This window comes from Seriola aureovittata, chromosome 22, assembly GCF_021018895.1.
Source record: "Seriola aureovittata isolate HTS-2021-v1 ecotype China chromosome 22, ASM2101889v1, whole genome shotgun sequence".
Taxonomy (NCBI): Eukaryota; Metazoa; Chordata; class Actinopteri; order Carangiformes; family Carangidae; genus Seriola; species Seriola aureovittata.
Window position 1 is genome coordinate 18,036,471 of NC_079385.1, and position 25,812 is coordinate 18,062,282.

General features: G+C 44.6%; 1 protein-coding gene across 1 annotated transcript; it reads left to right on the top strand.

Moving 5' to 3' along the window:
- The first annotated feature begins 60 nt into the window (after positions 1-60).
- On the top strand, positions 61-24,184 carry ntn4 (netrin 4). Its single transcript, XM_056367396.1, has 10 exons — positions 61-657; positions 2,269-2,816; positions 8,817-9,095; positions 14,081-14,207; positions 14,630-14,815; positions 20,274-20,487; positions 21,269-21,363; positions 21,809-21,877; positions 22,588-22,761; positions 22,916-24,184. The coding sequence occupies exons 1-10, from the start codon at positions 612-614 to the stop codon at positions 23,053-23,055; spliced, it is 1,878 nt and encodes a 625-aa protein (XP_056223371.1). The 5' UTR covers positions 61-611; the 3' UTR covers positions 23,056-24,184.
- Positions 24,185-25,812: the final 1,628 nt, after the last annotated feature.

Sequence of the window (25,812 nt, forward strand, 5' to 3'; positions counted from 1 at the left end):
GTGTAGGATCAGGTTGTGTGTGAGCTCCATCCACTGCAGCTCTGCACAAACTGGAATGTTCCTTTAAGTCATAGAAGAAGAAGAAGAAGAAGAAGAAGAAGAAAAAAAAGAAAAGCCCCGCGGAGGAGAGGCGGAGCTGCTGCGCGGCGCTGTCACTAACAACCTCTCCGTCTCCCTGCGCTCCTTAGAAATAGATCTGCGGGGCAGAGCGGGCGGCCGGACTCACACTGTAGGGAAATGAAACACGCTGCAGGTCCCGGAGCAGAAGACGAGCTGGGCTTCTCCTTCTCCTTCTCCTTCTCCTCATCCTCCACTTCGGCTCTTTTGCTCTCGCAGCGGGACATCACACACCGTCCGGGATCATGTTGTTTCTTCCTCCGACTGAGTTATTATCGCCTTATAGGATCGCAGCTGAGTGAAAGAGAAAGTCCACACGGGATTTGAGTCTACGCACTTATCTTTTTTTTTTTTTTTTTTTTTTTTTAACTTTAACCATCGTGGATGAAATCTTTGCGTATTTAACTTCTGTGTAACTCCAGCGGATTGATTGTCTGTGCCAGTCTTCTCCCTCCTCTCTCGTACTTTGGATTATCCCCGCAGCAAGAGGAGATATGTGGGTTTTATTTGTGATCAGTCTGGCCCTGTTGTCAGATGCAGGTTAGTGTGTGTGTTTTGTTTTTTATTTCCCCACATCGAACATCCTCATTGTCAGAGTTATTGTTACTGATGCAACAATGTGCTGGTGCCGCTCAGGGACAAGTGCATCAATGCAGAACTCGCCTAGACTTTCAGTCAGTTTAACCTCTGACTTGTTGAGCTTCTGCTTTGGGTTTCTGACACATGAAGCCACATATATTCAAAGTTTACAGTTGATTTATGAATAATTAACTAAAATATCAGCCTCCAGTTTCCATATAAACCTCTTGGAAGAAGAGGACAATAGACAACATGTCTGAGACTCATTGTTGTTAACTTGGACTAATTTGGATGGAAGTTTTGTATTAAAAAAACATGAAAGTTGTGGTTCATATTTTTTGATTTATATCTACATCAGTGGTTTTTTAAATTAGGAATCTGTACATTGAAAAATAGTTAACGATAACATCATTTCACTCTCTTAGTTTCTAGTGTCCACTATTAACTGGCACAATGGGAGAATGAATATGAATGATTATTCTGTTTAAAAGGTTTCAGTCCTCCTCTCATGACCTCCTCACCTACAGACGTTATGTAATTCAGCATGAACTCCCGGTCCAACATCTGAGAGAAAAAGGGGGGGGGGGGGGTCCTTTAAAATGAGTTCAGCCTCCGAGCTTTAACATGAGTCTATCTGTGAGGTCTTTGACGTGAAAAACAAAGAGCGCTCCAGGTTTGAGATAATAAATCCACTGAGGAAGATGACACTGTGGCCCCTCAGGGTTTTTTTTTGGGGGGGTGGGGTGGGGGGGTTACAAAGTGTATGGAAGGCGTCTGAATGCTGCTCATCTTCCCTGAGCTGCCAAACTTTATGTGTGTCAGAGTCCACGCCGGCTGCAGTCTGCGGCAGGCAGGTGCACAAAGCCTCTATTATCCCTTTTTGCACAACATTTCCGATCGAGGTAAATCACTTGACTTTTGTCCACACACTCAACACTGAGTCACTCTCTCATTCTCAGCTCGCCCACTCACTGTCACACACACACACACACACACACACACACTCTCTCTTTTACTATAACTCAGACTCAGGTGTGTCTGTTCACATAACGTCCAAACTTACTTAGAAAGTAAGATTTCTGGGGTCAGAGTGAGACATTTTTATTGGTTAATATGGTCAATTATTAGACAAAAATCACAAAGTTATCAGCTGAGAGACGAGACGTTGTCCTTAAAATGTTCCTCTATTGTGATTTAAGCCTTTAAAATATGTTTCTCTTCCTCCTTTAAATTTGAACTTAAAGGTCAACCCGTCTAAATTACAACAGAAAATGTTCTCACTCATCTCTCCTGGCGTCGAGGTGAACTGTCCGGAGCGCTCACACATAACTCAAACCTCTGTTCCTGCATGTTCAAATACAACTAGAAGTGAGTGATTTGGGGGGATTGACCTTTTAAGCGGAGGTCTACTGAGTGCCACACCTTGCCGAACCTACCTGACACCCTCGCTCTCACTCTCTTTTTCTTTCTTGTTTTCTCTGCAAAGCTGTTATGTCACCGCAGCCCATATTTGCCAAGTGCATGCGTGAAACTTCTCTTTCTTTTTTTTTTGTTTCCCCTCCCTCCATCCAGGTCTGACGATGGAGGTGTTTCGTGCAGGTGTGGCTCCTCGCTGTGAGAGCCGGGCCTGCAACCCCCGCATGGGTAACTTAGCCCTGGGTCGCCGGGTCCTGACGCAAACCGTCTGCGGCAACAACGGCACCGAGCTCTACTGCTCCTACTCCGACCCCAACGCCAACTTGGCCTGCAGTGCCGCCAAATGCGCCAAGTGCAACGCCGGCCTGCCGCTCCTGTCCCACCTGGCCGGGGCCATGTCCGACTCCTCCTTCCGTCACCCGAACACCTGGTGGCAGTCGGCTGAGGGGGCGGAGTCTGAGACGGTGCAGCTGGACCTGGAGGCCGAGTTCTACTTCACGCACCTCATCGTTGTGTTTCGCTCGCCGAGGCCTGCCGCCATGACCCTGGAGCGGTCGCAGGACTTTGGGCGAACGTGGAAGATGCTGCAGTACTACGCCGGCAACTGCAGCGACACCTTCGGGCTGGAGGAGGGAGGATCGGGCCGGGACGGGGCCACCTGCACATCCAAATACTCGGGGGCTTATCCCTGCAACCGGGGAGAGGTGAGGAGGAGGCTCTGTGGTTGCACTGCAGACTCTCTGATGTCTGACCTTTTATCATATTAAACGCCGTCATCGGAAGCTGTTTGAAGTCAGTCTGTACAATGTACAACACTCTCTATTCTTAGACCCTTCAACAGGCATTCAATATATTTCCTTTCTCTATAATAGTAGCCTTTGTTGGTGGAGTCCACCTTTCCCACACAGGATTCACATTGCGAACATAACCACCAGGGATTCACAGAAAATGATTCATGCACGTACACGGACATTCTGCATCAGATAAAGGCTGGTACACGCCTCACGAAAAACAGCATTCAGTCACGGGTTTAGTGTGTCCGTGTCGGATGGCGCTGCTGATTGTCTTTCTCAGTCTTCTGTATTGAAACAACGTAATGCAACGAATCCCTCATTTGTTCGGCTGCGCTGTAAACGGAACCAGAAACTACGCCTCTGCTGTGTTTCTGACTGAGATGTGGTCGATGACACATTTAATCTTCAACTTAACTCTCAGACTTTATTTTCCAAGTATTTTTATACCTTTAGTACAGAAAGTAGTAGAGAGATGACAGGAAGCTCGTACCTGGTTGTACAAATCAGGGATGATTACCGCCGCTACCAGCAGTGACCACAAGTGTCACCGGATCAACCACGTCTGAAAAATCAGAGAAACCTCAGACGGAGGACGGAAGTAGGAGTAAATACAGTTTCAGTGCAAAGAATAGTAGAATCTGTAAAACCAGGTTTTTCTTTCCTTCCTGAAACACAGATTGCGACACACTTATTCCCCTGAAACTACGAAACAACGCCTCGGCCCACGCCGCTCCTCGTTCGGGCCTACTGCGCGTTCTTTGATGATCAGATTTGTATCAAGTCTTGTTTGAATTCCCACTTTGTCTCGCAGCCCAAACACAGCCGGAGCGCAGGTTAAAGGCAGGTGGAAAGGAGGGCGGAGACACACCTGCAGTGAGCCGCTGGAGGGGGAGGGGGAGGGGGAGGGGGAGGAGGGGGTCGACAGGGAGAGTTTTCTGCTCAGTACGCAGCTTTTTCTTCCTCTGCGCTAATGATGTCATACCGTACACGACGTATATGACAGGTAAACCACGCCACTGGGCAGACAGGTGCTCACGCTTTCCCGATATTTAAAGCGCACGCTCTCCATCTTTACCTTTAACTTCACTTCTTTCTGCAGTGAGTCACGCAACATGCGAGAGTCGTACCCAAGCGCACTGAGCAGACTGAAAGCAGAGAGCAGCGAGGTGTGGGGAGCTCCGTGAGCGTATGTGCATGAGTGAGTGTTTAATAGGCGTACTTTGACTGTAGCACGAGAGGGCTTCCTGAAAGTCCACTGATGTTTAATTGAAGCAGTGTGTGTCGGGAGCCGCTCTGCAGATGTGTGTGTGTGTGTGGAGGCACATGCCGTGCGCGGCGCTGCTCTGGGCCCCCCGCGGCGTGCTCATGTGTGATGAGTGTTTACGCCCTCTCTGACGGGCTCTCCCTGCTACTACTCCTCCCTGACGGCTGTTATGGACTTATTCTGCTGCAGGGTCGTAAATCTTTCTCTATATATTCCTTCTCTGTTTATCCGAGTAACAGAACCCAGAGATTTTCAGTTAGAAAAGCATCAACTTCTCACATTTAAGAGGCTGAAAACAGCTTTCTTTGCTTAAACCCCACACGCGTCTTTTGTTGTCAAGTATTTCCTTTATTTATTTATTGCTTTTAATTCTTACGCAAGACATCTGTATGGTTTTATAACCTGTTTCATTGCTCTGTGATTGTGCAATTTGACTGGAGGCACATTGAATGAAATACTGATGTAAGCATTCTTAAGTGCTGCTGATGCCTCATGCACTGTTACTATTAACTAGAAAATGTGCTGAGGAGAGCACATACCTCCGTCAAGTCCAATGTCAAGCAACTACATGACAGACTTCTTTATAATTTATAGTAAATGATTCAGATCTGCGCCAAACTTTAATGTCTTCGTCGCCGGCCCACGGTCCATCCCTCCACCAAGTTCGGTGCAAATCGCTTTATCACTGAATCGACCAATAGCAGAAGCTCTAAACCTTTTAGTGCACGAAGGTGTGAAAACAGCGACTTGTTTTTCTCTTTTCTGCCTCTTTCTGGCTTCGCTTCACACGTCGGCTTCAGCCACCTGTGCTAGGGGCACGACCTCCGCCCTCTGACCCATCAACTGATGACCCCGGGGTTAAAAGAGGTCAAGTAGCGCTCTGACAGACCAGCTGCTGCTGCTGCTGCTGTTCACACTTTCTCTGCTTCGGTGTGTTTTTGTTGTGATTTGCACGTCACCTATAATGACAGTTAAACAGCCTCTCACCTGTGCAAGGTGACGACAACAAAACCTCAGACATGGAAAGTGTGTCTGAGGCGCTGCAGTGCATCACTTCCTGCTTTAGCTCTGACAGGGAACCTGGAATTAAAGGTTCAAGGTTTATTTATTGATTATTGACCGTAGAAATTACAGTTTGACAAAACATTGTTCACACAAGGTTCACTTACTGAATATGTTCCAGAGCTTTCAGCTGCATCTTGTGGCCTTCATCAGCAGAGTGAGTTTACAAGGGGGCGATTGAATATGAAAGTGGAAATCAACATTAATTATTTGTGATATTTTACACAGAAATTAGATAAAACTTTGTATTTCTCAACACTGAAGAGACTAAACAAAGTAATAAAGTTTTGTGTTTCTTTCTTAGACTGAAAAAAAGTAGTAGTTGGACATTTCTCTGAAAATAATCTTTTAATCATTTGCAGTATGAACTTATGTCACAGTCCGAGGAAGGATTTCCCTGCACTGTTTTAGAGTAAGACAAATAGTCAAAAATATCATTGCATCAACAATCACCTTTCAAATATTAAAACGCTGTAAATAAAAGACACATCGCCTGAGTCACAACCTGATTTAAAGTTCACCTGCGTGCGTGTGTGAAGCTGGAAGCGATTACAGGCAGCAGGTATTCTCAGCTTTCTGCCTCTCGTGTTTCTCCTGCAAACATGAAAGCATGTCATCTCTTGCGCTGAAAGCTTTGCGTGTTCACCTGTAATGTGGGGAAAAGGTGGTGTGTGTGTGTGTGTGTGTGTGTGTAGGACTCCTTGTCTTATTTATGAGGTCAGCTGGGCTGGAAGAATGTGAGTGTTTGTTGTAGAGACTGACCTCCTTAGGGAAGAGAGTGAGGCAGACCAGCCAACACACACACACATACACATTTTCTTTCTTTTTTCCACAGTTCCTCAAGCGCACACACACACACACACACACACACACACATACACACACTCTCGCCCATGCCCTTTCAGATAAACACATACAGTCGGCTCTCCGTCTGTTGGCTGGGAAGGAAGTGCCGTTGCTCTGATGGATGTTGGTACTGTTGGCTAGACACCCATCCCCCCCCTCTCTGTTTCCCTCTCTGTCTTTCTCCTTCCATCAATGCCCATTGTGCCTGTTTACCAGATTACAGTCCACAGTGCTTTGATGGAATTAGGCCTGTGAAAGCCAGACTTACTTTATTTTTCAGCCTGAAACAGGAAGAGAGATTATGAGTGGACACAAGGCCCAGATATAAAACTTTCACCTACAGTATGGATTCTTGAACACAACATTTACTACCTCTATAATGAGACTAATGATTAATATCCTCTGCAGAGCAAAGTTTCTCAGACTCCCACATTAGTTACGAAGCAGTGACAGTGAAACATAGATTAAAGCAGCTGTTTCTGTACTTATAATAATATATATTATTATTATAGATAATATTTATGTTATAATGTTAAATTACAGTTTAAGGTTCCCCAGAGTTTTCTTGTAATGTTAACATTCAGTGTTTTCATTAACAAAACACATTATGTGTATCCATGACATCAAATAAACCTTATAAATTGATTTTTTTTTTCCGATCGTAAAACATTTCCAAAACTTTATATTAATATCTTTAAACCTGTATTGTTTACATCCGTGCAGTACAATCTCCCACAGCGGGAATAGCAAGAAACAATTGCTAGTGTATTGCATGATATGCATGAAGCACGTGATACAAGAATATCAGGTATCCGCTAATCAAAAGATTGTTCCATATTGCTGTCAGTGGTCAAAAGCTCCACACGGTACATTTAAGGCTCAACGTTTTGAAAAATATCCTCATTTATAAATGGATTAAATCAGAATAAACTCATTTTGACACCAATTTTAAGACTCATGCATCTAGTAGTTGTTTTCTGCTGCAAGAAAACACTGTTTATAATAATTTAGAGTAAAACAATGTCCTCTTGAAACTAAGAAAATGCTTCACATAATCAAATGTGAAGCAAAAACAAGGGAAAATAAGTTACAGTCCTTTAAAGTAGTTTAAAAAGCAGAGTACATGAGCTAGAAAAGTGACCAATTTCAAACTGTTCCCCCTTAAAACCCTTTAAAGACCCTTGAGGTGTCTCCAGACTTACAACATAAACATGGGTGTCATCAGCGTATTTGCGAACACTAATATTCGGCCTCCACATTCAAAGGAAACCTATGAGGCTTAAATCTGCAGTAGTAAAAGCTCCATGAAGGCTTGTGTCTTGTGGAATTTTTGTGTTGTGTAAAGGAATCCGCTGCACTGATGTGATTTTATCAGTGTGTGTGTTTGTGTGCATGCCAGCGTGGTTGTGTGTGTGCGCTGGTGTTGCTGTGGTGTCGCCGGGCTGTCGCAGGCCTTTTGTGCCGCCCTGAGTTATGTGAAGCTGCATCTCCGTCCCCGTCTTTGTCTGGCCCTGCTCTCCGTGCTCTCCCGCGGACCGGCGCCCCTCGTCCTATTTGTCGTGTTCTCTTAATTGCGGACCACAATGCTGTGACCCCGTGACCTTTTCCAACAACAGGGAAATTAATAGCGCTCCTCCCATCACGCTCTCGGCCAGTCATCCAGCCAATCAGGAAGCCGCATGGGGGCTTTGCTCGCATCTCAACCGAAGCTTCAACCAAAGAAAACACTCTCTCTCACACACACACACACACACACACACACACACACACACACACACACACACACACACACTGCTCACCCAATGATATCAATGACAGCTAGCCAGTGACAACAACACACACTTTGGTAAAAGAGACACACTGCAAACACACACATTTCTCTCACAGCGAGAGTTGGGGCAGACACCAACTTTTTCACCCCGACAACAGCAGCGGTGTTGGTTGCTAGTGGCAGCAGTAGCCATGGCGATGGCAGCCCACAAAGGGGTCTTCGATTTGAAGGATGTCCAGGGACCAGACAGAGTAAAGAGAGAGGGAGGGAGAGAGGGGGGGAGAGGGAGAAAGATTCGGTGTGCTAATTTAAGGACAGCCAGCACCCTCACGGTCACGTGAGGATGTAGTCAATGATGGCGGCGTGTAAACGATACCAAAACAAACCCCCATTGACATGACAGATGTAGTGACAGGAGCAGCATCAATGAACCTGATTGTGCCACTGAAAACACCCGTCTAATCGCTTTAAATCATGAAATGGAGCTGCAAGAATTTTATTATCCTAATGCTGCATCCACACAATGTTGGCAGGATAGGCAGAACAGAAAAACAGTTTTTGGCACGAAAAGATTGAGTTTGGCGAATTTAAGTTGAACCTGTCAGATGTCTTGCCACGTCCTATAACTCACTTGATGGTTCTGTTATCACGCTGCCAATTTCATTTGCTGGATGATTTGAAAACATTTTTTGTTTTGAAAATTATAAGACAAGTCTTGTGTCAGCTCATGGCAGCGGACGGCAAGTTCCTCCAATCAGGTGTTGGGTTGAAAAGGAGCTCATCAATCATCACCTAACTTGAAAATACACGTCCCTTGAATTGCCAATTGAGTCATCGGATCACAATGAGCCAAGAAGAAAATGGAGGTCTATCTTTGTTTGTGTAATTGAGCTGTGATATGATTTCATGTTTCTCTTGTGTCTGTTAACTCTCTCTCTCTCGCTCTTTCTCCGTCTTCGACCAACAGGTGATCTTTCGAACACTCCCAAAGTGGGAGTCCCTGGATCCGTTCGGACTGGAGGGTCAGCAGCAGCTGCGAGTGACCAACATCCGCATCCGGCTGCTGAGGCACCAGCCGTGTCCGTGCCAGGCCAAAGACCTCGCCTTCGCCCGTGAAGCCCTTCCCACCCGACACTTCGCCATCTACGACCTGATAGTGAAGGGAAGCTGCTTCTGCAACGGACACGCCGAGCAGTGTGTTCCTGCGCCGGGATACCAGCCCATCAGAGACCGCACCAACCACGTGGTAAGGGTAGAAAGATTTTCTTCTTCGTGAGTTTTAAAGCGCATCTTAACTTTTACTATCAAGTCTAAAAAATATGAACATTGCACCAGGGCACGAACCAGTGGTCAGAAACCCCAAGGCATAGCTTAAATTAAAACATGCATTATAGATTTATATAGATGCGATTGTATGCTATCATAACTTGAGCATGAACATTCATTCTTGACTTCGCACAACAGTCGTTTCACCAAAAAATCTTAATTCTCGCAATTTCCGCTGCTTCTCACAGTTTGGTAAAAGCTCCGGAGAGAAAATAGAAAGTGGATCTTAAGATTTTCTTTGTTCTTGTCGTCAAAAACGATCAATACTCCTTATCAGTAATTATATTTCCAATGCACAGAAACTTGTTTCAACCTTTAACGTCATGACTCTAATGCACCACTCTGTGTGTGTGTGTGTGTGTGTGTGTGTGTGTGCGTGTTTTTGATAATTATCATTATCATTATCAGTAATCAGCCATGGGCAGGTTCCTCACTTGCTCTAAGGAAATCAAGATTATAGGCTTGATAGTTTCAGACTAAATGGCTTGTTCACTTTGTGTTGGCAGTTGTATGAATATCAGAGTGGAGGCGGGTGGAGGGGATCACCTCTCGCTCTCCTGTTTCCTCTGATCTTCTGGCTCCGTCTGCTCTGATAAACAGCTGCTTTTTTCCGCCGATAACAAACCCGAGAGATGGAGATATTGATTCGGCTCAGGGTTAATGATGGCGTTGATGTGTGTGTGTGCGTGTGTTGACAAAGGTGTGAACTGACTATGTTTTTGCCGGGCAGCCAATATGAGGGATTCAGAGCCGGGGCTCCTATCGCAGTCATCTCCACAAACAGAAACGCTGGATGACTTTGAAGCCGGGCGTCTGTTCCGCCTCAATCAGCGAAGCACGACAGGGGAAAGTGAGAGTCAACAAGGAGTTTCCTTTACAATTTACAAAGACATTTAGTGATAGTAAACAAGAGCACTGGATCAAGTAGTGAAGCCCGACTGATGCTGGATGTTTGAGGCTGATGGCAGATAAGAATATTTGAGAAAGTAGGAAAATCCAACGACATATCAGCCTCACAACACAACAACCATTTTGATCTGAAAATCAAGTTTTGAACCTTGTTAACGTGTCAATATAACTTTTTTTTGAGTGAGCCAGATAAGAAGTCGACGCCTTGACCTTGAACAAAACCTAACCTCCACAAACCTAAGGAACCAATCCCGTCAGTTTGTGGGGGCAGGGGGCGGGGCCAAATAAACCTGAAACCTTGTCAGTACAGAGAGCAAAAGTTAGCATTAGCACAACCACTAACACTGTGTCAGTCGCTAGTAGAGTGGCTTATATAAGCACCACACATGCGTGGCCTCGTCAATTAACCTTAATTGGAACAGCGTCACTCAGAGAACCTGGGTTACATATGTAACCTACTGTATCTCAAACATATTACTGACATTTCTGCACTGAAACCTCCTAATATCTAATATCAGCAATAAATTGGCTTGTCCAGTTTGGTCAGGATCAATTATATAGACAGTTTTTCCACGTCTGATGCAGGTCCTGCCTTCTACTTATCATCTTTTAGTCAGTTTATTGGACACAGTCTTTAAATCTTTAAAATCTCACTGTTTTCACGCCAAGAAATTCCAAGTGGCTCCGCTGAGAGTTTTCACGAGGATTTCCTTCTTTTGAGGGTCGAAAATCCTCTTGAAACAGTGTTTAAACCGCAGGACTGTAAAGCTGGCCTCTGCACGCCGGGCTGATAACAACAATAATAATTCATTTTTAACTCTCACTTGTGCGGAATATTAAACCATTTTTTCACCACAAATATTAGTCAGACTGCGCCCAAGACTTCGAGTTCGAACAGTAAATCCTTCTTCACCGACCTCACAACATTACCTCAGGTCATCGGAGCGCCGTTCTGCTGTGTGCCACGCAGGAGCGTTCGGTAAACACGCAGATGTTATATAAGTGCCTTTTCCCGCCTATCAGCAGTTTTGTTTTGTGTCTCTGTTTCGACCCAGAGCCGCCTGTTTCTGGCAAAACCCAAACAAGCAGAGCAGCACAAGACAGGAGATGAGGGCAGAGATTACTGATCAGTCAGGGAAGGGAAGGGCATGTGTGTGTGTGTGTGTGTGTGTGTGTGTGTGTGAGTGGTTATGCATTTTCTTTCAGGTTTTTTTCAGTGTGTGTGTGTGTGACCTCTCAAAAGCTGCCTTAGTGTAGTGTATGTTTAGCGTATATAAACACACACTGCATACACTTGAATTCTATTCATACATGTACAGTATGTCTTGTTTGTTTAGTCTGCTGTGTGTGTGAGGTGCATGTGCTTAAGCATGCAATGTTTTGTCTGCTCTGAGTGTGTGTGTGTGTGTGTGTGTGTGTGTGTGTGTGTGCAGTAATCAGCGGTGAAAGTGGCCGTTATCCACCGAGTCATTACTGCCCAGACGCTGTGAGCGGGGGATGAAGGCATCAGTTTGTTTATTGTTGTTGTTGTGGTTGTTGTTGTTTTGTGCTCCTGGACCCCCACAAGGGGTTTTGCGGTTCAGGGTGATTACACTGTCTGTTAGTTAGCCACAAAGCCAACACACACACACACACACACACACACACATAATGACATCCAGGGCCAGCTACTGGAGCGTTTGCAGCAATTAGTCCAGCCAGTGTGTGTGTGTGTGTGTGTGTGTGTGTGTGTGTGTGTGTGTGTGTCTGTGTGTGTGTGTGTGTCTTTTCTCTGCTTTCATTTATTTCCCTGACCTCTTCTTCGTGCGTTTGTCTTCCACTCACTTCCTGTCTCTCTCTTCTTGGAAGATATTGCACATGTAAAGGTCAGATCCCTGCATCACGGTTTGCAGGGATTCAGCCTGAGGAGCAGATGATAATAATGACGGATAAGGTTTTTACAACTCGAGGGAAGTTATCGCAGTTTCATTTTATCTCCCGTCGCAACAATCGCGAGGAAAAAACAGTTGAACACTGTGTTCATGTTACAAAGTAATCCGCCAGGAATGTTCCCTTGCTTTCTTGCTTGTATGTTTTTTGCCAAATCCCCCCCCCCCCCCCCCCCACCCACCCCTCCTCCTCCTTCCCATGCGTTGGGACGCCTTGCTGGTTCCATTTAAATGACTGTCAGCTTAACTTGCACTCAGCTCGTGAAATCGGTTGTATAATGTCTGGCTTTGCACCTCGATATCGTCATCAGATCCGATCTTTGAAACCGCAAATCTGCAACAGAAAGCTAATGTTACAAACTGCATGTGCCGCTCGTGGAGGGACCGGTGAGGTGCATTATGGGGAAAAAAACAAAAGAAAAGAAACAGGGACAACAAAATTACAAATCTATAGAGAGAGTCTTCAATTTAAAAAAAAGGTTTTGTACAATCGGACCGCAGGTAGATTTGAATTTCTCAGGGTGACGCCGGAGCAGGAACTTTACTTCCTCTGATTTTAGGAAAGATATCAGATCCCTCCGCCGCGTACTGGTACAACATTATCATATCTTATGACAATATACAGTCCGGTGCGATAGTATAGAGGTTGTATCTTTTTATTCCTGATGATGATGATGATGATGATGATGCTCTATGATCTATCTAAACTAATCCCCATATTTTTGGTTTGAAAGAGTGAACGATTTATCAGCCATCAGCAGCTTCCAGTCCCGTATCAGTCCGGCCCTGCTGTGTCATCTGTGTGGCCGACGTTACATGATTGCGTGTGTGCAGCGCTCAGTGTGTACGTTTGTTAATTGTCCCGTATCACGGTGTGGTAAACATGTGAAATGGGTTGAAATACCAGCTGTCTGGACCCGAGCCAGACGCCGCTGCTACTGCTGCTGCTGCCACTGGCCTTTTCCCCTTCTCCTCCTTCCTCTCTCTCTCTCTCTCTCTCTCTCTCTCTCTCACCTCTGGAACTTTTTCATGAATCACTTCGTCTTTTTCATTTTGGGTGATATTGTCTTTAGGTCTCCTATGTCCTGTTCGCCCGGACCCTCTCATTCATGCCCCTATTAGTGTGACTGAAATGGTGTGTGATGTGTGTAGAATCAGTCATGTGTGTTCACGTCTACACTGCGTGACTGATCTGGGGTCAGTTCAGGCAGAGGACATGTGGTTAATAGCTGTATTCCTAATAGCTGCATGTGGATGTGTTTAAGTCCATGTTCAGCACAGTGTGTGTTTGTGTGTGTGAATCGGAGCCATTCAGGAGTCGGTGACACATCACACACACCGTGGGAAAAACGAAGGCAAGAATCGCCGTGCGCTTTTTCGTGCATTTGCGGTTACTTTCAATGCGTGTGTGCGGTGTGTGTCTGCCTCTGTAATCGTTGTATAATTGTGTGTCCTACATTACAGTTGCACGGTGTAACGCAAACAAATAAAGAGCTTCCTCAGATGCCTGGCTCGCCCCCCCCCCCCCCCCCCCCCAATCATTATCCAGCATGCATGGCATTCCAGCTCACAGGAATGACAAGGAGATTGTTATTGTGCTCTCAGTGCTGCATACTTGCACTCTCCTCATACACACACACACACTCGTAAATACACACACACACACACACACACACACACACACACAATCACACACAGGCTTTTCAGAGCAGAGGCCCGTTCTTGTTTCCAGTGATGAAGCCAAACAATCAATCTCCATTCACTAATTTCGATGCGAGGGCGAAGAGGAAAGAGACGGAACAAGAGGAAATAAGAAAGTCAGACGGGATAAGGAGGAAGAGGAGGGGAAAAAAGGAAAGACCGAGAGTTGTGGAAAAGCTGCGGATGAGTGTGGGAGCTAGAGGAAGAGTTACAACACGCTTGTCTTCACACAGGAAACTTCCCTCTTCATCACACTGACCTCTTTGTTCCTCCCATCCTTCTACCTCTGTCTATCATTTTTTGCATGTTGCTAATGAGCTCTTCCTCTCTCTCTCTCTCTCTCTCTCTCTCTCTCGTTCTCCCTCAGGTCCATGGGAAGTGTGTGTGCAGACACAACACTGCAGGTGACCACTGCGAGCGCTGCGCTCCTCTCTACAACGACCGACCCTGGCAGCCCGCCGACGGATTGACGGGGGCGCCGCACGAATGTCGGAGTGAGTCGAACAAACGCGCCCAACACCTGATCATGTGATTTGGTCAATGACAGTATGAAGCCTCCGTGACGTCACTCACGAAGTTTCTGAAGAGCGGTTTTGAAGCTCAGAGCGAGCCGCTCTGCCGTCGCCATCTTGGCAGTGTCGGACTCCACCAATCTCACAGCTAATCCAAAAATGGGCAAAGAGGCGGGGCGCGTTTCGAGCCGTGACTTTGGTGCATGCTGGTTTGCCACCTGTCACTCAAAGCGGCCACGCCCTCAATTATGCAGAACTTTAACCCTCCGTGCAATCGTCACGAAGGAGGAAATTAGCCTTAGAGTCCAAAACTGATTCAAATCAAATTTAATCTATTTTCATTCATTTGAGACTCGCTGCTTCCCGTAGATAATTCTGCCATGATTTCCTCCCTCTCACCGCAGAGTGTAAGTGCAACGGACACGCTCAGAGCTGCCATTTCGATTGGTCGGCGTGGCGTGAGTCCGGCCAGCGCAGCGGGGGCGTTTGTGACTGTCTTCACAACACCGAGGGACGACAGTGTCAGAAGTGCAAGGCCGGCTTCTACAGAGACCCCCATCGACCGCAGACCGCCCCCGACTCCTGCAAACGTAAGACACACACACACACACACACACACACACACACAATGAAGTCCAGTTCCTTTGTGAGTAATGTATATTTTAGTCATTCTGAAGCATCAGCAACCAATCAGACCGCAGCAAACGAGCTTCCTGTGTGAAAACGCCATATGTGAGGTCACTTTAGGAATTTCTCATGTAAACATCAGATCGTTCCCGTCACCCGTCGCCCTCACACCCCCCGACATGTCGAACACACTGTAAAATGTCATAAAGTATAATTGATGATACCGGTGTTGACAAAACGTCACTGGCGTGAATCACAACATTAACCCGGTACACACACGCCGCACTGGCACGGCGCTCTCATTATCCCGAGGAATGCCGGGGACTGAGATCGCAAGCCGGGACCTGCTGGATAACACTGATTCCTGATGGGCACCTGGCTCTGTCTGTGTGTCTGTTTGTCTGTGTGTGTGTGTGTGCGTGTTAAGAAGCGGCGTGCTCCATCCAAGGTTTACACCATAGTTAATCATCAGATGGCGGCATTCCTACGTCTTGACTCAAAGCCTGACACACAACCCCCTGCCTGTCCATCCCGGCTTGTTCTGTCATTTTTCATACGTGACTCAGAGCTGGAGCGGCTTCAGGGTAATCATTGGTAGTAGTTTTTAAGTGTGTGAGGGTCCTCTCTGCGTCTACATGTGTGTGTGTGTGTGTGTGTGTGTGTGTGTGTGTGTGTGTGTGTGTGTGTGTGTGTGTGCGCAGGCGGATTGAGTGGCTTGCTGCCCTCCGGTGATGAGACGAGTCTTAAGTAAACACGAGATAGTCATCCATAAACACGACAGTGGCTACATTCTCCCTCTGATTATCTCTCAGATTTGACCCAGGCAGCTCAGTCCTGCAGGTATGCTGGACTCACACATGATTACTGTGTGTGTGTGTGTGTGTGTGTGTGTGTGTGTGTGTGCGTGCGTGTGTGCGCGTGCTCGTGTACATAGTGTACACATCTCATTGAATTCAAAACAACTGTCAAGCTGCACCAGACCGTTCAGTAACACATCGGGGGGGAACGTGTTGGCTATCAGCCTGATTTTTATTACCCAGAGTCGGGTTGTTGTCGTGTTTTTGTTTTCATTTTTTTATAATAAAGAATATATTACGACAGAAATACAAACATTATCAACATCTATAGTCACTATCTAATGTTTGTCACTTGCTATGATCTGCACCTTCGGTCCAGAATCCTGACGTATCTCCAGGGCTGGACAGGAACGAAGTACATTTACTTGAATCCTGTACTTTTGTACTTTTGACTCCAATACATTTCTATGAAGTACTCTTACTTTGAAGCAGCTTTCTGGTCCGTAGAATTCATTTTCTTTTATTTTGAAAATGTGACAGACCAGACACTTTGCTCGTCACAGGAGAAAAGACAATCACAGTCGACTCCTTCACTGTCAGTCAAGTTTGAACAGCTCAGTCTGAACCTGTCGTCGTCCTGACGATGACTGTGTTAGATAAAGATGAGGCACTAACGGCCTTATCGGAGGTCCACTTCCTTTTGTTTTAAATGTTTGTCACGACCAAACTTCCTCATTGCCTAAAAAACAAGACATATAAAAACAACAATAGCTCCTTGTGATTTTATGGTCATTTCTACAGGGTTTGTATTTTATTCTAAAAGCTTTTTATTGTGCAGGTTCCACAGTCACTACAGTCCAACCCTGAAAGTCTCAATCAGAGGGTCTGGTGCACCGTCGCTCCAACCTGCCGTTAGTCGTCCGTTAGCATCGATTCGTTTACAGCCTCATCCCATTGTTGTTCCACCTAATGTCTTCTTCCTGTGTACGCCGAGTGTGTCTGTGCTGGCATCTCTAATAAGGTCACAGGTGTGTTTTTAGTAAGGTTGAAATTTCACTCTCTGCACCTGAAAACTGAGCGGTGGGGTGACTACAGAGGCTGGAGGGCAGATGATCCTCGCTGACGGATGATTGATAGGGAAAGAAAAAGAAAAGAAGCGACGGCGTGCTTGGAGAACCCCGGAGACGAAGGTACAGGTTGTGAAATCTCACTGTAGCCGCTCGCTGACAATGGAGGAATTTCCCTCCGTCGCGAGGAACATTTTTTTCATACCAGGCTCCGAGGGGCCCGAGAAAGAAAACACTCGTCAAGCTCCACGCAAGCTCGTACACACTAAAACACTTTAGCAGAGGGGAAAGTTACAGTGTGTGTATGTGTGTGTGTGTGTGTGTGTGTGTGGGTGTGTGTGTGTGTGGGTGGGGGGGCAGGTTTGTTATCTGCTCTGGTTTTTTTGGGGGGGTTGTTCAGGCAGGTGTCCTGTCATGTCTCAGCACACGCTCATAAAGTTTTCATTGTCAGAACTCCTGCAGCCCACAGCTTTCTTAGATACACACACACACACACACACACACACACACACACACACACACACACACACACACACACACAGACACACGCACTGTATTTACATACAGGAGTCCTTGTGTAGTGACCCATTCAAATGCTCATAAGTAAACACACACGCTCACTAAACACATCGCCACACGTGTTTTAGCTTTACATGGCGCTGAGGATGTGCCGTAATCAACGTTAATTGTTAACGTGCGGAGGCTGCTCACTAAACAATAGTGTAGATAGGGGCTGACACACACACACACACACACACACACATACACACACACACACGGACACACACTTACTCAAATCTCTGTCAGTAAATGAAACTCTCCTCTCCTAATATTTGTGTATGTCCAGTATTTGTGTGTGTGTGTGTGTGTGTGTCCAAGTCTATAAAGTCTATGAATGTGATATCTTTATGATTTTACAGATGTTGTTCTGTTGGGTCTCATGATAAGGTTTATCTTATCTTGGTTGTTGGTCTGATAGAAGCGTCTGGCTGATCAGACGTCGTCCTCACCGGACAAAGACTCCGTTTATTAGAGAAGTCAAACGTGGGAAAGCTGCAACTCATGTAAATTTTTATTGAGGAAATTCAGAGAAAAGTACAGCTGTAATCCTTTACACACCTCCACCTGCCAGTGACAATAGATAATAAAATATCTTTTATGGCCGTAAGGTGACAGAGATCAGTTTTAGAACTCAGCATCCTCTCAAACAGATTTACATTACACATTATAACCCCATTAATGGAGGATTTATTGCAGGGTTATTGTATTATACTGGATTAGTTTTATCTAAGTGACTCTAATAAAGTGACACGTGTGTGTAGATTAATGTAATCAGTGTGTGTGATAACAACCCTTGACCTGAGCTGGAGAATCAGTCATTTTTACTGAAGAACTTAAAACTTAAAATGGGTTTGGATTTATTTCATCACTGGCGTATTTTTGAATTCAAAACTATTTACAGTCTGTAACGTTACTTTAATTTTCTCGCTCAAACACGGCCGTTAAACGAAATCTTAAAAACTATACGATGTTAGATGACACATGGTATAACATTGTGTTACCATGACAACAGAGGTGTGTAAGTTACTTCTTCTCTATAAGGTCAGGTGGGGTTCAAAAGTAAACAAGACAGCTCTGTCTCGCTGGAGCTGAGTCTTAAACAAAGCGCACTTTCAGAGCTTGGATCTCTGTCTAAAATGATAATACACGTCAGCTGATCCAGATGACTCGGATGCTTTTAGCGGGTGCAGCCATCTTTGCAACGCGGCGTTGTCGAAAGCGACGACGTTGGCATTTCTCTTTTTGTGTTTCTCGAGAACACGTGTGAAGTTTGAAGTCGATCGGACGTGCGGTTGTCGAGAAACTCCATTCATTAGGAGGGTGTCACAGTTTGATTTGAAAAACACAACTTCCTGAACTAAAGCTATGATTTAAAGTTGTTGTTTTCTTTTGTTTTTCCTATAATCTATAATCAAAAGCAGCTTTAGTTATAAAAGAAGAGGAGAGAGGCCTGAGAGACAGACCTCTGGGTGTACAGTAAGTTAGAGTCGCTCACTGCCAGTCAGGCTTCAAGCATCATTAAACAGAAGAGAAATGGCTCCAAACAACACCCCCTCTATGTTTCTCTCTCCTCGTCTTCTCCCTGTCCTTCACCACGTCTCTCCCCTCCCTCCATCCCCCCCGTCACCCCCCCACCCCCACCCCGTCTGCACCCTGAGATAGGGACAGATTTATGGGGAGAGTAAGACACCTCCTCCTGCAAGGCTCCAGGTCTCAGCGCTCGCAGCAGTGGCAAGAAAGCAGACAGTAGTTTTCTCAGACTGTTAGTGGAAACATGTGTGTGTGTGTGTGTGTGTGTGTGTGTGTGTGTGTGTGTGTGTGTGTGTGTGTGTGTAGTATATTGTTTTTGGAGGTTGTTTAAAGAACACCCTATCAGCACACAATTAGAGGGGACATGAGGGAGGGAGAAAGCTGTGATAAGAAAAAGAGAGAGGCCTTTGTATTGCGAGCTCCTACAACAATACCAGACAGACAAATAGCACATGTGATGAATGATGAAACTCTAATTTATCACCAGGGCCGGTGACAAACTGCAGGTCAACAAAGTGTCATCTTAGAAAGCTGTTTGGACTCGAGGCTACAATACTGTGATTTTGTTCTTTCTTTTTTTTATATATCTACAGTATATTTACATACATTTTGATCATTATAGATAATTTTACTGCTCCTCCCCAGATGATCTAACGGACTTTGTTGATCCTCTGACTCTGCGCGGTTCACATTTTTGGCTTTGAATGAAATGCAGCAACAACTATTAAGATTAACTGTCTAACGCTAACTAATTTAACGCCATCATCAGGCCAAACTTTTAATTTGGAGGATTGCAAAAAGGGCTTTTCAAAATATAGTGTAGTATATAGTATTTACACCCAAAATCAACAATCCCAGTTTATAGAAAAATTCACATCAGCCTCAGTGTTTAGCAATAATTAGCAAATGTTAGCATGCTAACACGCTAACTTACAACGGTTAACATAGTAAATATTATACCTGCCAAACTTTGTCATGTTAGCTAATGTAGCGAGAACCGTTTAGCATTTAGCTCAAAGCACTGCTATGCCTGTAAATACAGCCTCATTTAGCTGCTAGCATTGCTGGTGACTCTAAAACTTGTTGGATTATGAATGTTGAAGATTATATAATCAAATTATAATGATCTGCTTCAATGTACTAAACTTTTGCAGCAGCAATTAATGGTATAAATCAGAGAAATTTCAAGAGAAACAACCTAGAAAACCAGGATTAGCATACATGGCTAATTAGCATGTTAAATAGCATAGGATTAAAACATATCAGGGAAACTATTAATGACTGCAATACTACATATTTTAAAAATATTATTAAATATTAATAGCAGTTTTCGCCAGAATATAAAGACTATTTTGTTAGTGCTCAAAAACATCAGCGCTAGTGAGGTTTTGAAAAGCAAAAGAATGTCACAGTTTAAAATTACCTCCAACTCTAAACTAATTACACGTTTTTCTTTTATCTCCCAGCATGCAACTGTCACCCCTTGGGCTCCATGCCCTTCCACTTGGCGGACGGCTCATCCTGCGACCCCTCCAACGGAAACTGCATTTGCAAACCTGGAGTAGGCGGAGCCCACTGCGACAGGTGCATGGTGGGATACTGGGGCTTCCATGAATACGGCTGCCGTCCATGTGACTGTGCAGGAGACTGTGATCCCTTCACTGGAGACTGTATGTTTGGGTGAGTAAGAAACGTTTTACTTCCCGATGCCAAATCCATATATACTAATAATGAATTAATATGTTGATGCAGAGTAAAGTTCTGATTCCAGAGGTTTAATTTGTACAATACCAAGAAAGGTCTTACACATGTATAGAAACTCTTGAATGTGTTTAAAAATAAGACCAAAAATGTTTTGTCTTGTTATAGAGGCTACAATCATCATTACAGTATAAAATAATAAAGACACACTTTCAAGGTTTTTTTTATATCAAATTTATGTATCAAAGTTTGAGATTTATTGTCTCCATGAGCAAATCTATTCATTGATTTTGACGTGCGGACTAAAAATGTCAAGTTAGCTCTGGGGTTTTGTCCATTTGGGAGCATGCAGTCAGTGCTTGGTAATATCACAGCAATCTGATCATAATATTTCTGGTGTAAAAATAGACTTTTCTGGCTTCGTGATGGAGCTAAAACACAAGTATTCGTCCCCTGTGGTGCATGAATATCAACAGTGAATTTCATGGAAATCTTGCCGCTAGTTTTCATTATAACTCGATGTAGCTCAAGGGGAAATTTAGACCTGGCATTGAACCCAATCATCAGGAATCCTCCTCAGGGAACGATGAATTTATCTTATCTAGATTTCATGTCCTCCCAGCCTGGAGCAACTTGTAGGATCGACTGAACTTGATCAGATTTGTTCAGTATTCATAGTTGTTGCCTCCTCGGTCAGTCGGACCGTTGGACGTTTGTTTGGCGCAGATTAACGTGATAATGTTGTTATGTATTTGTGCAGCTCTGATCTGGACCTGTACAACTTAGAGGGAAACTCCAGCGAGCCGGTCAGGATCTTCAGAGCAGATGAACTCTTCTCTGCCCTCCACTACTCAGGTGTGTGTGTGTGTGTGCGTGTGTGTGTGTGTGTGTGTGCGTGTGTGTGTGTGTGTTATTCATCTTCCTCCACAGTTCAGTGCCCAAGCATTAATGGTTAAGTAATGAAAGTCTTGATAGGGCCTTAGAAGGACATGGAACAAAGGTGGTTGTGTGTGTGTGTGTGTGTGTGTGTGTGTGTGTGTGTGTGTGTGTGTGTGTGTGTGTGTGTGTGTTTCTGCGCATGGATAGTTTCCAAGTGTCCCTTCTCTTGGACCCCCCACCACCACCACCATGTAACTGCAGCTCTCATAGGCACATTCCTCACTGGACACACACACTGTTCTTGCATTCTTAGGACGCCACGTACAGTATCTGAGACCCCACACACACACACACACACACACACACACGACATCGGTTAAGTTATGAATATTAAATGTGTGTCTGTGTTTGTCCCCTGCAGAGAAGTGCGAGTGTAAAGAGCAAGCACTGACCAACAGTAAACTCTTCTGCACCATGAATTATGCATACGGTAAGAACGCAATCATCCTCCACACACACTCTACTCCATCTTCTGTGCCTTCCTCTAAAGATAGTTAAGCTAGTTAAGCTCTTATTTCATTTTTTTTATGGGTGTGCTTTAATATTAATTACCAATAGTTATTTTCCCTTTTTTTCCCCCCTATGGCTTCACAAGGTTATTAATATTTAAAAGCAATCACAAATGTATCTATATTCCCCAATATCCCTTTAACTTTGTTTTGTTTCTGTATTCTAGTATTTAACTTTAAATGTACTCTTTAAATTGTGGGCCCACTCACACACACTCAACCATACACACAGAAGCCGGCAACAAAATGAAATGGCGATCGGTTCCAGTACTTGTCAAAACACAAATCTCAACCTCAAGAGTCATTAGGGTTCATTGTCTGGGGAACATGAATGTCTGTGCAAAATCATCCAGGTAAATCTGGACGCAACTGAGTGCAGCGTTCAGAGCAATGATTGATTTTGCTCCAACCCCTCTGGGGAAAGCATCACTAATCTGAATTTCAGATCAAACTGGAAAAAGAAAAAGGAAATCATAATCACATGAAAACTGCTTTTGAAGTTTGTCCAGCTACGAAACACAGAGCAACTATTGGTTCCACGTCAGCCGTCGACAACAGGCTCTACTTCACCTGTAGTTGAGTTTTACTTTGTACCTTCTAATGACATCTGGTCTCTCTACTCGACTCTTAGTGCTGAAGGTGAAAGTGCTGTCGGCCCACGATAAGGGCTCCCACGCCGAGGTGGAGGTCAAAGTTCAGAAGGTGCTCAGTCAGAACACCAAGGTGAAGATACAGCGAGGTCGAGTCACCCTTTACCCCGAGTCCTGGACCGCGCGGGGCTGCACTTGCCCCATCCTCAACCCAGGTCAGACACATATTCTCACACAGTGTTAAACAGTGTTTTCTGAAGCCATGGTTTAAACGACAGTGATGTTGCACTCTTTAAAGTTGATAAAGGTTTTTAAAATTTAAATTGTTCCCAAAGAAGAGTGTCCTTGACTCTTGACCTCATTTCCCAGGGGTGGAGTACCTGGTGGCGGGACACTCGGACCGTAAGCAGGGACGCCTCCTGGTCAACATGAAGAGCTTCGTCAAGCCGTGGAAAACCAACTTGGGCCGCAAAGTCCTCACACTACTCAAGACGGACTGCAACTGGTAGACAGACGGTTAAAACACCGGAGGCCCGACGGACACACGGACCGACGAGACTGTTTGAAACAAAGCCGTGGATTCGTGTTTTCTTTCCCTCCAGATGTGGAATATTGAATCGCACAGGATTTCGGGGGCGGGGCGGGGCGGAGACTGGACAGACATTTGAAACCCCTCCTCCATTCTTCTGCTGTTGTCCAATGAGAGCATAAAGCTAGTGGTGGACTGCACACGCTAAAAGCACACAGGATGTAATTTTCGTTAAGACATATCTGCCTCGCATCTGAGCAAAACTGTCACTCTTACATTCTTATGTAGGATTCAAGCAAATATTTCCTTTGCTGTTGCTGCTGCAGATCAAGAAATTGAGGAATTCAGTGCTATGACCGAGAGTTCTCTATACTGAGTGACCGAACGGACCCTAGACCCATTGACATTCATTAAAAACACATGCACATGAAACTGAATTCCCTCCTCTCTGCAGCACTTTAGCCTAAGATGGACTGAGGGATTACGGACACACAAAGAGAGGAAGTTTAACACACACACACACAAATCTACAATGCCTGACATAGACTGTGGATGGAGTGTGTGCTGCTTTACAGTGGACACACACTTCCAGAGGCAGCAGTGTGTGTGTGTGTGTGTGTGTGTGTGTGTGTGCTGCAGAAACGATGTGCAAAGCACCCAGAGTGACGCTCAACAAGCCATACAAGCCACTACAGGTGGTTAAATCTTAGCCAGTCCAGGTGTGCCTGTGTTGAAATCAGAGTGAATGGGTTTTACCCCAAACGTGAATGTATTTGCCTGACTGTTTTTGCAAAATGTGTGTGTGCATGTGAGCTAGAGAGAGAGAGAGAGAGAGAGAGAGAGAGAGAGAGAGAGAGTGGTTGAATGCAGCGGTAAACTACGAGCACAGTCCAGATTCAGTCCAGCTCTTAAGCTTTTCTTTAGGTTTGAATACACTTTCAAAAAAACACAGCCGTTCCAATGTTGATGATTACGTTACGTACTGTATATTGATTCATCTCATATTACACTCCACTGCTGAATTCAGAAAAAATCCTTGTTATTCCTTCCTTTGTGCTCCTGTACAGTATTATTTGTATATATCTATATAAATATTATTGTTCATCTTTCTCTCCCTGGTTTGTTTTTTGTCCTTGTTTGGTTATATTAAAGGGCAGTTCTGGTTTATTAAAACTTGAGTCTTATTTTTCGAGGATTGACCAGGAGTTTATACTGGTTATAATAACGTTGTACTCACAGAAGTCATTGGCTCAGTTCCCTAAATCCCTCCCCCAAACAGTGATTGTCCAATCATCGTATAGTTTTTTCAAGTGATGCTGCAGTCAGAGTGATACTCTTCATATATATATCCCAAAGCTAAAAATGCTAACATAAAAGTGCTATAGATAGATTACACCATGTTTATCTGCGCTAACGTAAGATGCCAATGTTAGCATGTCCAGCTAACTTATAATTACAATAATAACACTAATGTTAATGTTACTTAGTTGTTGTTATGTTTGCCAAAGACACTAATCAGGTGTGTTTCTCTTGTAAAAGTAGAAATATGATCAATAAAGCATAAATTCTTTGTAGCTTGTCAAAGTATGTTTGTCTACAGTAAGCTAGCAAGCTAAACATGTACAAACTGGAACAATATAACAGTCTGATTTTATCATAGCTAGTAGTTAAATAGTTTTACCCTGCAATACAAGAACAATGCTGCTCCTTATTTAGATGTATGGATTATCAGGACCTTTTCTCCTGGTCATTAAGCTAACTTTAGCGTCAGTCTTTTAGCATGCTATCATGCGCGTAGCCATCAATTGTATGGTAGTTTTATATTTTCAGAGACAGCATTTTCCACCAACTCACAGAGCCAATGTTATTTATGTATTTATGTTGTTTTATTTTACATAATTTTTGGAGTTAGCATCATTTAGCCAGCTAGCTACAGCTGACAAAATCAGTTTGAGACACCGGCTAGAAATGAGAAGCCACTTTTCTAGGGTTAATTAGCTGATATCATTGATGGTAAACTGCAAATGTGTCACGCAGGAACAGAAAGCTAGACAGGCGCAGCAGCAGTTACTTGGCAAACTGAGATCTGGGAACAAAGACACATTGATACGGGGAGTTACAATTATCATTTTATACCTCGGAGTTGGTTTAACTGCCCCGTCTGACTTCTTTGTAGTGACCTCAGATCTCAGCAATTTACTTGGCGAATGCAATCTTACTATTACTGACTGACGCAATGGTTGAAACTATAAAAAATAAGTGAAGGTTGTAACAAACATGCTATTTCTGCTCGTCATTGAGCAGCTATCTTTCCTTGTCACTGAAACCTTGTTGCAGAGCAGAACTATCCCCAACTCTCAACAACAGTTGATATAACTGTCCAGGCCTTGAAATACTTCACATAAATTGGACAAAAATATCCTTATCACCCCGCTCTTTCTCACACACACACACACACACACCTCCCTTTCCTCTCTGTGTGTCCCTTCAGATTAAGTCATCCATCACTCTCCCTCCCAAAACACTCACCCCTACATTCACACAGCGCCACAGAATGTAGACCATAACAGAGAGGCCGGGGCGAGCACACACACACACACACTCTGTTTGGGTTTAGGCAGAGTGCGTGTTTTCCACCTCCTCCTCGCCCGCTCGCCGTGACGTGGTTGGCCGAGAGGTGTGGACACATTCCTGGCGCATCGAGCAGCGCTGCGCGGCAGGCCGGGTCAGGGGTCAC

Coding starts and splice junctions, on each gene's coding strand:
- ntn4 (XM_056367396.1), top strand. CDS start 612: ATGTGGGTTTTATTTGTGATCAGTCTGGCCCTGTTGTCAGATGCAG. Junction 14,816..20,273: donor CGCCCCCGACTCCTGCAAAC/GTAAGACACACA, acceptor TTTATCTCCCAG/CATGCAACTGTCACCCCTTG. Junction 21,364..21,808: donor CTCTGCCCTCCACTACTCAG/GTGTGTGTGTGT, acceptor TGTCCCCTGCAG/AGAAGTGCGAGTGTAAAGAG.